General features: G+C 36.9%; 1 protein-coding gene across 1 annotated transcript in view; it reads left to right on the top strand.

Moving 5' to 3' along the window:
- Positions 1–213: 213 nt before the first annotated feature.
- The window catches only part of clmna (calmin a), a 31,443-nt gene continuing 15,319 nt past the window's right edge, over positions 214–16,337 (top strand). The window contains exon 1 of the mRNA XM_081347113.1: positions 214–661. Within this exon, the coding sequence (XP_081203239.1) occupies positions 577–661 (85 nt within the window). The 5' untranslated portion in view covers positions 214–576. The remainder of the gene's footprint in view (positions 662–16,337) is intronic.

The following is a 16,337-nucleotide window of genomic DNA, read 5'->3' as shown; positions in this document are numbered from 1 at the left end:
ATGCAATAATTGAACTAAGACCTAACCCTGGCTTAATCTAAGCCCTGTCTGTGAAAGAGAATCATATATTGATTTAAACATGCTTCCATTGTTCGCACCTCAGTTTGGCCTTCGCTTCGCCAATCGGTTCGGCTGGGGAAAAAAAGAATCAGTTCAAAACAATGATTCGTTCAAGAATCAAACATGAGACAGAGAGAGAGAGAGAGAGAGAGAGAGAGAGAGAGAGAGAGAGACAGAGCCATCAGAGTATCAGAGGTAGTGTGGGCGTGCACAGACAGAGAATCCTGCAAACATTAACCAGGTGGTTATTCCTCACACATTTCCCTCTTATTTTCCTCCTCCAAGCTGCGCTGGAGAGACTTTCCTGTGCGTCACGAGGAATTAAAGTAACTTTACTGGAGCAATGCGGGAGCCGAAAACCAGCATCTCTTCGGATACAGACCCCTGAAACCCCCACAAACTCCACTCATGGCCACCGCCTGGCCACCCGCCACACAGAGCACTTTATAAGAGAGAAATCTACCGAAATCACGGGACGAGAGCCTCATATAACGAGCGACTCGCTGTTTGATCCAGATGGCGGGACACGAGTGGGATGATTGGTTTGAACGGGAGGAATTGATCGGGCAGATCAGCGACATCCGAGTGCAGAATCTGCAAGGTAAGAGTGCTGGAGGCATGGGATGGGTAAGAGTATGATCACGAAGACACGAACATTGGTATTGAAGTAACTGGAGTTGATCCAATGTCTCCATTCACCTCTCGCTGGGAGAAAGAGATACATTTACATGTAACAAATATAGATATAACAGCGTTGCGCTTTAGTGTTCCATTATGGCAAGCCAATTTAACATGCATTCCTTAACGTGCTGTATCTATTTTTGTTACATAACTTTTTTCTAAGTATTATCTTATAATTAATTTAGTAGCCTAGTGACTTTATATTTTTCAGTCTCACTAATAGGCTAACTATTCAGTAGGCTACTTAGATACAAGGAATGGTCAATGAATTTAAATAGTGAGTTCAACTAATTATTCTCTTATACAAGTTTAAGTAGTTTAGATATATTTAGCAGGGGTGTCACTGTAAAAAATAATCCTGTTAAAAGACGGTAAATTACTGGCAGCTGTGATTGCCGTATTTTTACGGTATGGTACTGTTTTTTAAATTAACATCTAAATACCGTTTTGTCAGCTACAGTATAAAACTGTAATTTAACATTAACAGTAACACGCTGTATTTTTACGGTATGATGCTGGCAACCACAGCTGCCAGTAGTTTACCGTTTTTTTACAGGATTATTTCTTACAGTTTACTTCAATTAGCACTGTGCTTTAGCTGTTATCGGGGAATTGTCAGAGATCTGCAGTGACATTTTTCAGACATCATTCATTTTCAATGATAGCTGGTGATTTCCAGTGACACTAGCAACAGCAGCCATTGCCAATGCAACACAGTTGACAGATGTAGATTTTTTTTTTTTGAGCATCTTGCCATGAGTATTGAGATGACGTGTCAGTTTTTTAATTTGCTGAAACCTATATGACTTGGAATTAAGACAGATTAGTACTTGTGTGCGGTTTCTTAAATGTCCCTTTTTATGTGTATGCAAGGGTCCGCTTACACATTATTTGCACATGATGCAAATGTCTTCACCAAAATAGTATGTGCATACTGTATGCGCGCCGCCGCCGCCCGGTCTTAACTTTCTACATGCAGGTTCGCACATGCGCATTGAACTTGTTTTACACAAATCAGCTGTTCCTAGGGGTGTAACGATACCCTCATGTCACGATTCGATACTTATCACCATACTGAACTCACGATTCAATATTATTGCGATATTCCAAGACATAAAAGGTTAACAAAAAAATGACTGTTGATTAAAATGCTAAATTTGGAATTACATTGTGGGTGGAAATGAATAGGCTAACCCAAATGGACAGGAAAATAGTGACACCAAAATAAAATTATTCATGATTCTGAGGCTGAAAATACAGAATTATTTCAGACGAATACGCTTGCAATCTGTCACTGACTAGATATAGGCTATTTAAAATAATGTAGGCCACTTTTTACTCGTAACGGAAGACATTTGGCATTATCAGGAACCACAAATATCCCCCCATTGAATTATTATATATTATGTTCAACATTATATATATATAGGCCTAGTAGTTTAATTTAGTACTGACACTGAAACTCTGTAAACTTTAACTTTTTTTCTCACACAGAAATGTTCATTTTGGGTGAACTATACACAATACAGATTGTCACTATCCACGATAGGATATATATTGTTGCAATTTTGTATCGCTATATATTGTGACACAATATATTGTTACACCTCTAGTTGCTCCACAAGGTTGTTTCACAATATAAAATGAAACTAAATTAAGAGATGGAACAACAACAAAATACTGTGTAAAGGGGATTATGAGATTTAAAATACATACAGAGGCATTTTAATCGGTCATAACTTCTGGAGAAAAATAGCTCAGACCCTGGACAAAGATGAAACTTTCTAGAATGCATGTCAACTGCCCGCATTCGTGTACGCTATCCAATGAAGTCTATTTTGAAAGGCTATGCTTTCGACTATTGTTTTTTGATTGAGTCAGTTAAATTGAGTTATTCTTTTACCCATTTATTATATTAGTAACAAAAAGAAACACCATTCAATTATGTGGAGAAATTCTTTACAACACTGAATTGGCTTTTGGAAAAAAGGAAGATAATATTTTTGTTCTTTTTAGAATGTTCTTTTGTATGTTGAGATTTTGTTTTTGAAGTAATCTTTACGTGTTGTTTGTTATTAACTGTCTGACTTTGAAATAAGACAGATTACGTGTTCTTTTTCAGGCAAACCACCATCTAGTCAATTTTTTTAAAATATGTACTTGTGCACAAGCATACTAGTGAGATGTTAGTATTAATATGGACTTGTAAAATTGAAAAATATTATAGTCACTGTTGGATAATTTCTATTATTAAATAAGTATATAAAATAAGTATGAGTAACAAGTAGTTAGTTTCAAGGAATAAATGTTACAGTGGCTTGCCATAGTTATTATTATTATGATAGTACTTTGTATGATTAGTAACTTGGCAGCTGATAGAAGACCCCTATACATTTGAGAAGTTCAGACAACCAAGCAATCATCCTGACTGAATTACTAAATCTGATGGTCATGATGCAGACCAATGGGTCACTGAAAAAGACTGAATGAATTTCGCCCTTAGAGACAACTTTCTAGATAAGGGAAGCAACAGTTATCTGAATATAGTCTGCATGTGACTGTTCACCTGCATAGCAGCCTTCGGTCCAACTTATTTGACGCATAAACAAGAATAAATCGTTGCCCTGGAAAGAATTGATTTAATGAGCAGGAGTTTTACACACCACTGATTGTGCATGTTCTCGGCTTTGCCATCAATTACTTTAATGTGCGCCGTTAATCGCTGCTCAGTGTTGGCCGGTGGCATTTCAGGCTGTTGTATGTGTTTAGTATTGCAGGTTTCATGACTATGAATGACTAAATACATGTCAAGAAGTGAGAGAATGAACATTAGGGCCTGTAAAGTAGCTCTCTGAAAACTTTCAAATTGAATATAAGCCCTCTAGGCTGCTTCTGTGCCCTAGTGCTGTTCATTGCAATAGGATTTAGGATGTAATGTGGCTTGGATTTAGGATGTATAGGGCTTAGTAGCAGAGAAATTACTGGAGAATATAAATGAAGCATTGCAGAAAACAGATGCTGGAAGCAGATTACATAATATCTTGTCTTCATTGAAAGAGCAATGCACTCTGCATTGGACCTCTGGAATTTCAATGCAATAGTCTGCAGGCCCTTGAGAGCTTCTAGATAATTTGGGATGCAGACTGATCTCAGTGCATGTCTGCTCCAGGTTTGTTTTGAAAAGGAGGCAAAATCCATATCTATGCATGCACACATGTTCCACTATACAATATTTGGTGACAACTTGAGAAATCGTTTTTTTTTATTGTTGATACAGATAGTAGTTACAGTTGATCATTGTGGTATATTCACTCTTTTTCATGATTGCCATATCACTTTGAGGATTATTTTGACATCTGTGCACTGAGTTATGCGAGTGAAATAAATATTTTTCTTGTATTCTAATAGTTGATATCTTCATAAAAATGAGGTTTTTATGAGGCCTAAAACTAAATCAGATACCTACAGTATATTGAATATAAGTTTCTCAATTCCTAGTATCAGGGCTTACATTAACTTTTTTCCCACCAGCCACTGTGGCTAGTGGCTTTTTTCTTTTTTTTTATACAAGTTACATTTTATTAGTGGTGGGAAGATACACTTAGCTCACGAGACGTTACACAATATTGGGTTCACGAGACAATATTTTAACACTATTTTACGAAATCTTTAATGACAAAATATATGACTGGAAAGTAACAAAATGCACAACAATGCAGGACGGCTGTATTTTGAAATGTTTGGACTAATCTAGGGCTGTCTGTCACTTATTGTTTTAGCAATTGAGTAATTGGTCGATTATTTTGACGATTAATCGAGTAATCAGATTTTTTGTGTAATAATAAAATAGACTTTTAAATTACTTAAAAAACGTATAATAACAATGAGGTAATAATAATTGGTTCAAACAAAGTATCAAAAGCAAGTAATAAGTTGCTTTTGTTGAACAACACTGTTAAAATACTAAATGTAATGCATAATAGAAACAGTCAAGTTATGCACATATTACGTATTATTACAAATGCCATTTTAGATTTTTGTGTGTGATTTTCCCCTTATTTAGACTGAATAAAGCAGGAAGACTGAAGCTTATGCTACAAGGAAAGCATCTGTTTGTATTCAGGGTTCGACTTCGAACTTGGTCTGTAAGTGCTTTTTATCATAAAGGTCTAAAAATCCTCTAAAATGGTGATAAACTTGCCACAAAGCAGAGCGCTGCTGATGATTGCAATATTTAGTACATATAGGAGTCGGACATCTGCTGAAGCGTTCTGAAGTGCTGAAACAGAGCCAGTGTGCACTAGAGTAGAAAAAGTGCAATAAAGTAGAGATCAGTGCGAATATACTTGGACTCTCATTGGATGAGTTGTCAAGCAGGACATATTTTCATATATGAAGTGTTGAATGAGAAATTGCTCAAGTACCCCCTCCCTCCCTGTTTCACATGCATACTTTTTAGGCACTTTTTTTTAGGAAACGCTGGTCTACATTAGAAGGCTTTTCAAGAAGAGTTGACCGTAGGGTAGAATACTGAGTTTGCAGAAATGTCTGGAAATCAGAACACTATCTCCCTGTCTTTTCCGTTATTCTCCTGTTTTTATCTGTAATTTTCCTCGGGCAGCTGAAGCTACTCCGATATCCACTCAGCACAAATTTAGCCTCACTTAAAAGTCTTCCCTTCTGTTCCCTGTTTATGCAGAGAACACGATGAAATGATGAAATCTAAGTAGTTAATTCCTGTTTTGTGGCATGCTGTTTGGTTAAAGGGATCATTTACTCACCCTTATCATTTACTCTTCCAAACTTTTATGACTTATTTTCTTCATAGAACAGATATGAATATATATACCAACATTTTCATTTTTGGATTAACTACCCTTTCAAGACCTCACCCTCAAGTTGTTCCAGACCTGTATGAATTTCTTTCTTCTGCTGAACACAAAAGAAGATACTTTGAAAAATATGTAACCAAACAGACAGTTGATGGGCCCCATTGACTCTCATAGTATGGGGGACAAATACTATGGAAGTCAGTGGGGTCCATCAACTTTTTGTTTACCGGCATTCTTCAAAATATCTTCTTTTGTGTTCAGCAGAAGAAAGAAATTCATACAGGTTTGAAACAACTTGAGGGTGAGTAAATGATGACAGAATTAACATTTTTAGGTGAACTATCCCTTTAAAGGTAATGAACTTTTTGAAACATGCTTTCCCTGTTGTTTATCTTCAGGCATAGTTATGTTCTTGGAAATACCTGAAGAGTCTCAGATAGAAGTTATTATAGTGCAGAAAGGAACTCGGAAACCATGGGAAGTCTCTGGTATTTCCCATGACCCTCCTTTTTAGATCTGAGGGATTCTGTTTGGCTCTGGAACATCTAGAGCCACATCATCGGTGGAGGAGAGCCGTGCTGTAGGTGTATCATTATCTATATTTAGCCGGCACTTTCTCCTGCACGCATGAGCGGCTGGCCTGCCTGACATAGGCTGCATGTAAGGAGGATGCAGCTGAGTGCTAGAAACCTCTGCAGCTGAGAAATTATGTAAGCTTGGTTAACTCTATAGTTTCCAGGCCAGTTACTGGTGAATCTGAAAATCAAGGATTACTTTAATCACGCTCTGCTTATAAGATGTTTATAGTGTGCTGTTTGTAAGTATTTCTTGTATACAGCATGAGTTTAGATTTTCATATTGATTATATAATGGAGACAGTGTGCAATTTATTAGTGATGGTTGCCAATGAAATAATCACTTTATTGTTCACATCTGGTTTTCTTAAGTCATGGTACAAAACTTTGGCATTTACCTTGTCTAAAACATTGCCCATTGACTATCATTGTATTTGAAAAAAGAAGACATTTCTCAAAATAATGTTCCAAAGAAGAACGAAAGTCACCAGTGTTTACACACATTAGCAACTGTACAGCAACTCCTTTTTGCATTATGGAGATGAGTTTTGCATGGGAAACAACACATTTTTTTCATGTCTACATTTATTTTTACTTGCTGCCCAAAAAGAAAAATGTAATACTTGAAATTTGATTTAGATTAATTTCACTTTTGTACACTTGTGCCTTTTCTGATGGTTACTGAACTCTTTTTTTTTTTCTGTTTTAGGTAATGATAACATCAAGAAAGTTGTTTTATTAGTTGCGGGTGTTTCTGGCGGCTGGCACAGACCTGTGGTGATGAAAGATGAATAGTATCAGTGTTCTTCTGTCAGCTTTATAAGTAGTCTCATTGTCTAAAAAGCCTGGTTTTCCTGATTAGCCAGTCATCTTGATAGAAAGATGATAAAAGTCTTATTCTAAAGCAAATGGTGTAATGACTTGGACTTAAATGAATGGCATTGTTTGTCATAACACATCCATATTTTTGCTATGGTTTTGTTCTCATGATCCGCAAACCGTCAAGAGTCAAAGGGTTTTTTCCCATGACAGTTTTGAAATATTGTTAGTTTTACATTGTTCACTGCAACTTGCTTAAGGAGAGAAACAAGCTCTAATTGCTCTTGCATAAGAGTCTCTTGATGTCAAGTAGAGTTTTTGCGAAGGGATTAATTAAATTCTTTTGGCTGACAGATAATAGCCATTGTCCAACAATAACACCCCTTCTGCTGATATTCAGAACTAAATGCTCCAGGGTTACAAAACTGAGATAATACAACTTTTTTGATTGCACACATATGTGCCATCAAAATATGGTTTTCAAAATAAGTTTTTACAAAAAATATGATAAAACATAAAAAAAACACTCACCCAGTCGTTTCATCTCTTTATACATTCTGCATATCTGTGATTGGAGGGGAGCTCTTTTCTCTTGACATTGCACAGATTGACTAGTTCCTTCCTTCCCTCTCCGGTGACATGCGTACGATTCGTTTGATGTGAAAAGTGCTGTTCACCTTGTAAATCCTTAAGCCTCTAAAAAATATAATTATGATCCTTTATAAGCATGTAAATGCTTCAGTGTTCTTCTCTTTTATCTGGGAGTAAGTGCTGCAAAATACTTTTTATTGGTGAATCTCACAAAGAAAATGTAGGACGATAAAGAGGTTTTGCATTGTGACAATTTTCATGATAATTAAAGGCACAATATGTAAGAGTTTTGCATTAAAATATCCAAAAACTAGCACAGTGTTATATATTTTGTCCACTTGATTACTTGCATTATCCCAAATGTTTCCAACAATGTTTAAATCCAGAGAAGTTCGCAATTTTAACCAGTGTAACGGCCCTCTTCTTTGCGTCGCCTGTCAATGGCGTAATGTCCGTGTTATCCTCGGTTTCCTCTTTTACTGCCGTAGAAACCATGGCAAAACAGTGAGTCTCATGAAAAAATGCGGAAGTAGTTGTAGCGTCTAGTACGCCACTCTGTTGTTGTTTCGCACAGTCGCCATGGACAATTCGTTATCGTTTGCAGCAGGTTCTGTTGCCAAAGAAAACACGTAAAACTGCACTGCGTTACCCTACCTTTTAATTCGACAAATAAAGTGACTTGTATGAGTTGTAATTAATTTAGCTTAAAACATTACGTTACTTGTGGCTAATTCATTAGAATGGAATAAAATCATGTGATCAAGCGTTCATTCATGAACCTGGTTTGTGAGTCCCATCAGATTGATTTCCATCAGAAGTGGAGGTTAAAATGACAAATCCCATCATTCCTTGCTCCTTCACAGCGTCATCTAGCTACGCTTTTGTTATTGTTTTGAATATGCGACCTGTAGCGGCAACACTTACGTGCTTTTAAAGGGCACCTATTATGACTTTTTTCACAAGATGTAAAATAAGTCTCTGATGTCCCCAGAGTATGTATGTGAAGTTTTAGCTTAAAATACCCAACAGATCATTTTTTACAGCATGTTTAAATTGTAATTTTTTGGGGCTCAGAAAAACGCGCTGTTTTAGTGTGTGCCCTTTAAATGCAAATTAACTGCTGCTGCCGGCACAGGGGGCGGAGCCTCACGAGCTCGCGCTTCAGTCAGGACAATCTCATCTGATAATATCAGAAGAGAAACTCTCAGTTGCGGTGTTCATTTCGACTCGGAGTCGGACAATAATGCCCACAGAGCCAGAGAATATATGCTGTATGGACATAGAACAGGTATAGTTTAGTTTAATTATGGTTATAACTTATTTGTCATCTGCTTTTATCCACTAATACAAGCCTGCTGTAGCAAAACCCGTCCGAATGATGACCAAAATATACTGACGAGTTTAGTGAAGTTTATTGTACATCACACAAAAGATGAGCGTTAGTTTTACTCCAGAGAATCTCTGTAAGAGCTGAATAAACATAGTATAAGAAGTGCGCATTAAAGTCTTATCCATAAACTCTCTCTCTCCCTCTCTCTCCATTTCATTATCAACAACATACACAGCGAAGTACACAAAACACTTGTTACAACTAACAGTAAACAAATATATACACACCTTTTCAGTGGGTGCTAAATAAACTGGTAAACCTTATATCCGTAAAATGACTCGAAGAGCTGTCATAAAGAGCGCGCTCGCACTTTCATTTCTTCCGTGTCCAGTCACGTTAGGCCTGTCGCTCCGGAGACTGTAAGCTTGAGCACAAACAGTTGTACTGATCCATCCTTGAGTAACAACGGGAGTAAATGAAGACTGCTATGTTCATTCTTACATCCATCAACAACACACCTCAATCGCTTAGGAGACATTCTTGTCTACAGCTGCTCAAGCGTCGAACAATGGCGGACTCTGTGTCCAGCTCACTCAGGGCGGGTCTAGGCTCAAACTGAAGTGTCACTCAACAGTCGTGGGAGGGGCCTGCTCAATTCTACGTCACATTGCGCCGAATCTGAGAACAGCTCATTCTGAGACAGTGCTTATGATTTATTGAGATTGTAAAAAAAACACTGGGTGGATTTTTATCATTCTAGGGTGGTTTTGCTCACACACTGCCAACACACATTTATGTTCAAACACCATGTAAAAGTGAATTTTGCATAATAGGTGCCCTTTAAGGACATATTAGTTTGTCATTACCATAATGCAAAAAAACCTTATCTATCATTTTTAATCACAGACCTTATTACAAACCTTAAAAGATAAAATCACTTGGATGCGTTCCGGTAATGAGAATTTGGGTGGAAAATCTATTTAATCAGCATGAGCAGAAAGGTACAATGCAAAAACAGTTCTAAAAGTAAACTTTATTTCTTTATGCAAAATATGTCTTGAATGTGATGAAATGTGACCTAAACATATAGTGCTTTCCAATGAAGTAGAGTTCTCCGTCTACAAGGGCAGCAGGTCTCTGTGTAGCCCACTCAGGATTGAGACAGAAGCGTATCTAAATGTATTTATTTAAACAGGGAAAACATTGACATGCTCACAATGGCTGCTTTCAGAGTTTTAGAAAAACTGAAGCATGACTTGGTGACATCCTTTATGCCATCTTTTAAATGAATACAGCACAGTTTTTGACCATTTAAATACATTTCACAAGACCCTCTTTTGACTGTAGTACAGTGTTTAATAAATGTGAACTGGAAAGAATGGACAACAAAATGCAGACAGATAAGTTGTCATTCATGGCCACCCAATCACAGTGACATCACATTTTGTACAATTTGAAATATTATAAAGAAGCCAATGCTGATCCAGCCAGTGGATTTACATTTTATATGTTTTTGCAAAAAATTGGCATTTTTAATTTTAAATATGCCTTTAAGCTCACCTTTAATTTGGTAGCCTACCAAATAAGCAAATTCAAGCAAATTCTACCTACATGCCTGGTAAAATGTGATAGTATTTGAAACCATGGTGATTGTTTTTCTCACAGTGCTTCAATGTTACCCAATATATGCCGGTCATTCCACTGACTCAATCTCAATATAGCACCATTAAACACAACCAGGGTTGACCAATGTGCTGCACAATAAAAACAGAACACTAAGACAAAACAATATCATTACTAAAATACAGTGCAAGAAAACGTCCTCATTGATAATGGCAAATCAAAAAGATGTTTTTAAGTTAACGTTAAAAACAGATAGTGATGGTGAAGATCTACTACAGAAGATTCCACAGTCTGGGGGCTGCTACCGAAAAGATGAGGTCACCCCTACATTTCAGCTTTGACTTCGGGATGCACAACAATCTCTGGTTGGACGACCGGAGAGACAAAACTGGACGATGTTCAATCAGTAAATCCGAAAAGTAAGGAGGAGCCAAAACGTTTAAAGATTTAAACTCTAAAAGAGAAATTTAGAAATGTATTTGATAACGTACAGGCAACCAGTGCAAAAAAAACAACGTAAAACCGGTGTAATGTGGTCCCGTTTTTTAGTACTAGGTACTATCTGCAAGTGGGATAGAGCTGACTGGCTAATCGCAAAATACAGTTAAAGTAATCCAACCTAGATGTAATAAAGGCATGAATTACTTTTTCTAAATTTTTACTTGACAGTCACAGAATAGGTTTGACTTTTGCTAGTAGTCGATGCTGAAAGAAACATGATTCGACCACTGTATTTATCTGTTTGTCAAATTTCAAACCATCATCAAAAACGACACCCAGATTTCTTACCCAAGGCTTCACAGAAGAGGATAACTGTTTATACAACAGATTTCTAATTCTGATCCTGCACCAGCCAATCAACTTCCATTGAGATGAATGGGAAGGGTAACAGTTTATAGACCTCCTTGTTTGCACCATCAATCAAACTCTAATGTTGTGCTTTTGGAAGCCATTTTCATGACTACATAAGTGACTAGTGGTTTCTATTTTATTCCCCTCTCCTACTATATATGGGAAACTCTCCTGTTCGAAATTCACAATGTCGCCTGGTGATAAGAATGGTTGGTTTCCTGCTGGATGATCTCACTTGGCAAAACCATTATTTGCATGTTAAGCAAATAAGAGTCACATGATTCAGAGTCTGTGTATTTATCAGGTGACTGAAAGAGTAAAGAGTCCTGAACAATAATGAATTCGGTAACTGATTTGTGATAACTTCTGATTCTGTTGGTTTTGAATTGTTTGCATTTGATTCTGAATTTGATCATATTCTGCAAATCTGAGGATCTTAAGAGATAATTGTATATCAGAGAGAAGGTTCTTCCACAGAATTTGCATTTCACCAGAAGAATTATGTCATTCTGTTTGGACGAAACATTGTTTCATGGACGCATGCACATATTTTTGCTTTGTTGTTTCTTGATTCCGAAGCACCTTGGAGAAACTCAACAGCAGTGCAAATTATGAAAAGACAATGCAGAAAATCAGAGCGCATGTGGCGAAAGACAAAACTTGTAATCCACTAGAACATCTATAGAGACACCATTCGTGCTTTCAATATGGAACTAGGCAAAGCTAGACAGACTTTCTTCTCCAATATCATAAACAGAAACCTAAATAATACTCGAAATCTCTTCGCTACTGTCGACAGACTAACAAATCCCCCAAGCCAGATTCCCAGTGAAATGCTCTCCGACAGCAAGTGTAGTGAGTTTGCTACCTTTTTCTCTGAGAAAATCAATAATATTAGAAAGGTGATCAGCACATCCTTGAGTTGCGCTGGGGTCAGTCAGATCAGACTACAACCTGAGAAAGTAGTTACTATGTCTGATTTTGAAGAAATTGATGGCAAAATTCTGAAAGAAACCGTTCAGCACCTTAAAACATCAACCTGCGCCCTTGACACACTTCCCACATCTTTTTTTAAAAGTGTGTTAGACTGTTTAGAAGCAGATCTCATAGAAGTGGTAAATGCCTCACTTTTCTATGGAAGTTTTCCAAACTCCCTTAAAACTGCTGTTGTCAAACCCCTCCTGAAAAAGAGCAATCTGGATAAGACTATATTAAGCAACTATAGACCGATCTCAAATCTTCCTTTCACAGGCAAAATCATTGAAAAAGTTGTCTTCAACCAGCTGAACAAATTCTTAAACTCAAATGGATACTTTGATAATTTTCAATCTGGCTTCCGATCGCATCACAGCACAGAGACGGCGCTCATTAAGATAATAAACGATATTCGCAAATTATCAGTGCTGGTGCTACATGACCTCAGTGCTGCATTTGACACTGTCGATCACAAAATACTTCTAGACAGGCTGGAAAACTGGGTGGGGTTTTCTGGGACAGTTCTAAAATGGTTCAGGTCATACTTAGATGGGAGAGGTTATTATGTGAGTATAGGAGACCATAAGTCTGAGTGGACGCCCATGACATGAGGAGTCCCTCAAGGCTCAATTCTTGCGCCACTCCTGTTCAACCTGTACATGCTCCCAATGAGCCAAATAATGAGAAAGAACCAAATCTCTTACCACAGCTATGCAGACAACACACAGATCTACTTAGCCCTATCGCCTAATGATTACAGCCCCATTGACTCTCTGCTTCAATGCATTGATGAAGTCAACAGCTGGATGTGCCACAACTTTCTACAGTTAAACAAAGACAAAATTGAAATCATTGTGTTTGGAAACAAAGATGAAGTTCTCAAGGTGAACGCATACCTTCACTCTAAAGGTCAAACAACTAAAAATCAGGTCAAGAATCTTGGTGTGTCTTTAGAGTCAGACCTTAGTTTCAATAGTCATGTCAAAGCAATAACTAAATCAGCATACTATCATCTGAAAAATATTGCAAGAATTAGATGCTTTGTTTCCAGTCAAGACTTAGAAAAACTAGTGCATGCTTTCATCACCAGCAGGGTGGATTATTGTAATGGACTCCTCACTGGCCTTCCCAAAAAGACCATAAGACAGTTGCAGCTCATACAGAACGCTGCAGCCAGGATTCTTAGCAGAACCAGAAAATATGATCATATCACACCAGTACTCAGGTCATTACACTGGCTGCCAGTTACTTATAGGATTGATTTTAGAGTATTATTACTAGTATTTAAATCATTCAATGGCCTAGGACCTCAATACATTGCAGATATGCTCACGGAATACAAACCCAACAGATCACTCAGATCATTAGGATCACATCAGCTAGAAGTTCCAAGAGTTCACTCTAAGCAAGGAGAGTCTGCTTTTAGCTATTATGCCAGCCACAGCTGGAACCAGCTTCCAGAGGAGATCAGATGTGCTCCTACATTAGTCACATTCAAATCCAGACTCAAAACACATCTGTTTAACTTTGCATTTAATGAATGAGCACTGTGTCACTGTTTGTCCGACTGTTTATACTGTGTCTTATTTTAGTCTTTATTCTAAACTGTTTTAATTATTTTTAGTTCTTTCTCGTTTCTTTATTTTAAACTGTTCTTTATTCTAAACTGTTTTAATTATTTTTAGTTCTTTCTTTTTTCTTTATTTTAAACTGTTTTGTATATTCTTATTTCTTCTGATTATTTTTAATAGTATGTAAAGCACTTTGAATTACCATTGTGTATGAAATGTGCTATATAAATAAACTTGCCTTGCCTTGCCTTGCCTTGATTTACTATGGATTATTATTTTAAAGAGCATGTACAGTCATCGTAGCATAAAGTCATCTGAAGTGAACTTCTGTGGATCTCGCAATGTAGACGTTGGACCAATTGAAAATGTGTCTGTGCCATGTAATATTAAGTTGTATGTGGAGCCTGGGAACTGAAAATAGAGCAGAGTTTGCTTTGTTAGGCAAAATGATTGCAAATCAGCTAATACTTGTCATATGAATAAAACTTAAAGCCGTCATGTTTTAAATTCATTAAGCCCTTGACATAATACAATAACACTGAGGGCTGCAACAACTAAACGATTAAATTGTTTATAAAATAGATACAATAATGAAAATGACTGCTTCATTATTGATTAGTCAGTTTTTTCATTAATGATTTTATTATTGATTAGCTGAGTCTTCACACTGAGAATCTCCATCAGTGATGGCACTTTGATCAATTTCTATAAAAAAATCAATGTTTACTTACATTTTTGCAGTAAATGCAATAATTTCAGTTTTATAAAACACCTTTGTGAGGATTAACTGTTGCTTTCATCATTAAACTTCAAATACTTGTGACAAGTGTTGCAAATTAGTTACAAACACTATGAAACACGCATTGAATGGCTGTTGTCACAGTTTTATCTATGTTTATTGTATCTGTCCCTATACAAATAAAACATTAAAGCTGCAGTCCGTAACTTTTTTGGGTTAAAAATGATCCACAATAAATTTTTGAGCAAGTACATAACCAGCCAGTGTTCAAAACTATCTGCTTGCCTTAGCTCGATTCAAAACGGTAAGCTTGTAATAATGTTTTTAATTCCAGTGGTACTGGTGGATTTCCGCGGGAAATTCGAGCATGTCTTTGCGTCATTACGTCACATCTGTACAAATTAAGAAGGTGTCTCGGCTAGTAGGCTATGTTGCATGTGAGGATGTTAGAGGTGGAGATTTATAGCCTTTTCTCACAGCACTTGATATAATTAAACTTATCAATTTGATGGCGGATCCAGAAAGGTTCAAACGACAATCACCAGTGACAACTAGAGATTCACCCGTTGTAAAATGCAAAAGACTTCGGTCTCCGGAGTGGCTACAGAAAAAAAGAGACTGCAACCGGGCCAATGCGAAAACAAGGATAAATATCGGAAGGGCATTAAATGTAGTCACGCAATGCTGGTGTTGTTAACATTAACAATTTGAGAACAAAGTATAATTTGCCAGTTTGACGTGATGTGATAAGCGATCGTTCAATTTAATCGATTTACTGAAATGCGTTTTTTCCCCTTAGTTGGTCAGAACAAAAGTGGATGTTACTTACTTGCTCAGATGACATTTTCTGGTGAAAATACTTATGTTGGTCATACTTCCAAAAAGTAGAATCTGTGATTCCGAATGGCAGTATCCACACCGGCGCGGTGACTGACAGCCGCACATTCTCCTCAAAACACTGGATTCATCCGTGCTGTGCCGCGCCGAGGCACAACCCACGTAAAGTTGATAATTCCGCGAATAACTGCAATTGCAGATTTCGAACAGAGATGGCGACAAAGAGGAAAAACTACAGACTGCAGCTTTAAATAAATAAATAACAGAGAATGAAAGCGCAGTCATTTTGTTCAAAATAACAATTTGTTGTTGTTAAACATCAAATTTGAGTTTTAAAATAACCATAAAGGGATCTTAATCTTATATGCAACACAGATACTTATATTTTTACATGAATGATAACTTCAAAAGGAGTAAGTTGGAAATACTTCATTTGTTTTCGTTATTTTTATGGGTGGATCTCACAAAACCATTCGAAAAAATATCTGGCTCATAATTCTCACCAAAAACTAAAGAAATAAATATATAATTATTTTTGCACAAAGAAAATGAAGCATATGTTTAAGTCCATTCATTGTTTTACATACATTATTTTTATGACAGTTAAGGAAATATTAGTTGACATTACCATAATGCAAAACATGAGGGAACATTTTTTAAGATTAATCAGTTTACATGCTGTATTTATAAATACAAACAGAACTGCTGACCACAGCAAAACAAACTACAGTCCTAACAAAGACATTCTCATGAAAGGTTCCAGCTCTGCTCATGTTGAACCTTCAGACACACAGAGTTCAGGCCCGTCTGTCACACTTGAGAGCTCAAAGCTGTCCTGTTTTGTTTGAGCGC

This window comes from Scardinius erythrophthalmus (genome assembly GCF_964197995.2).
Source record: "Scardinius erythrophthalmus genome assembly, chromosome: 19".
Taxonomy (NCBI): Eukaryota; Metazoa; Chordata; class Actinopteri; order Cypriniformes; family Leuciscidae; genus Scardinius; species Scardinius erythrophthalmus.
The sequence above is the reverse complement of the archived record's forward strand: the minus strand, read 5'-3'. Positions and strand labels throughout refer to the sequence as shown.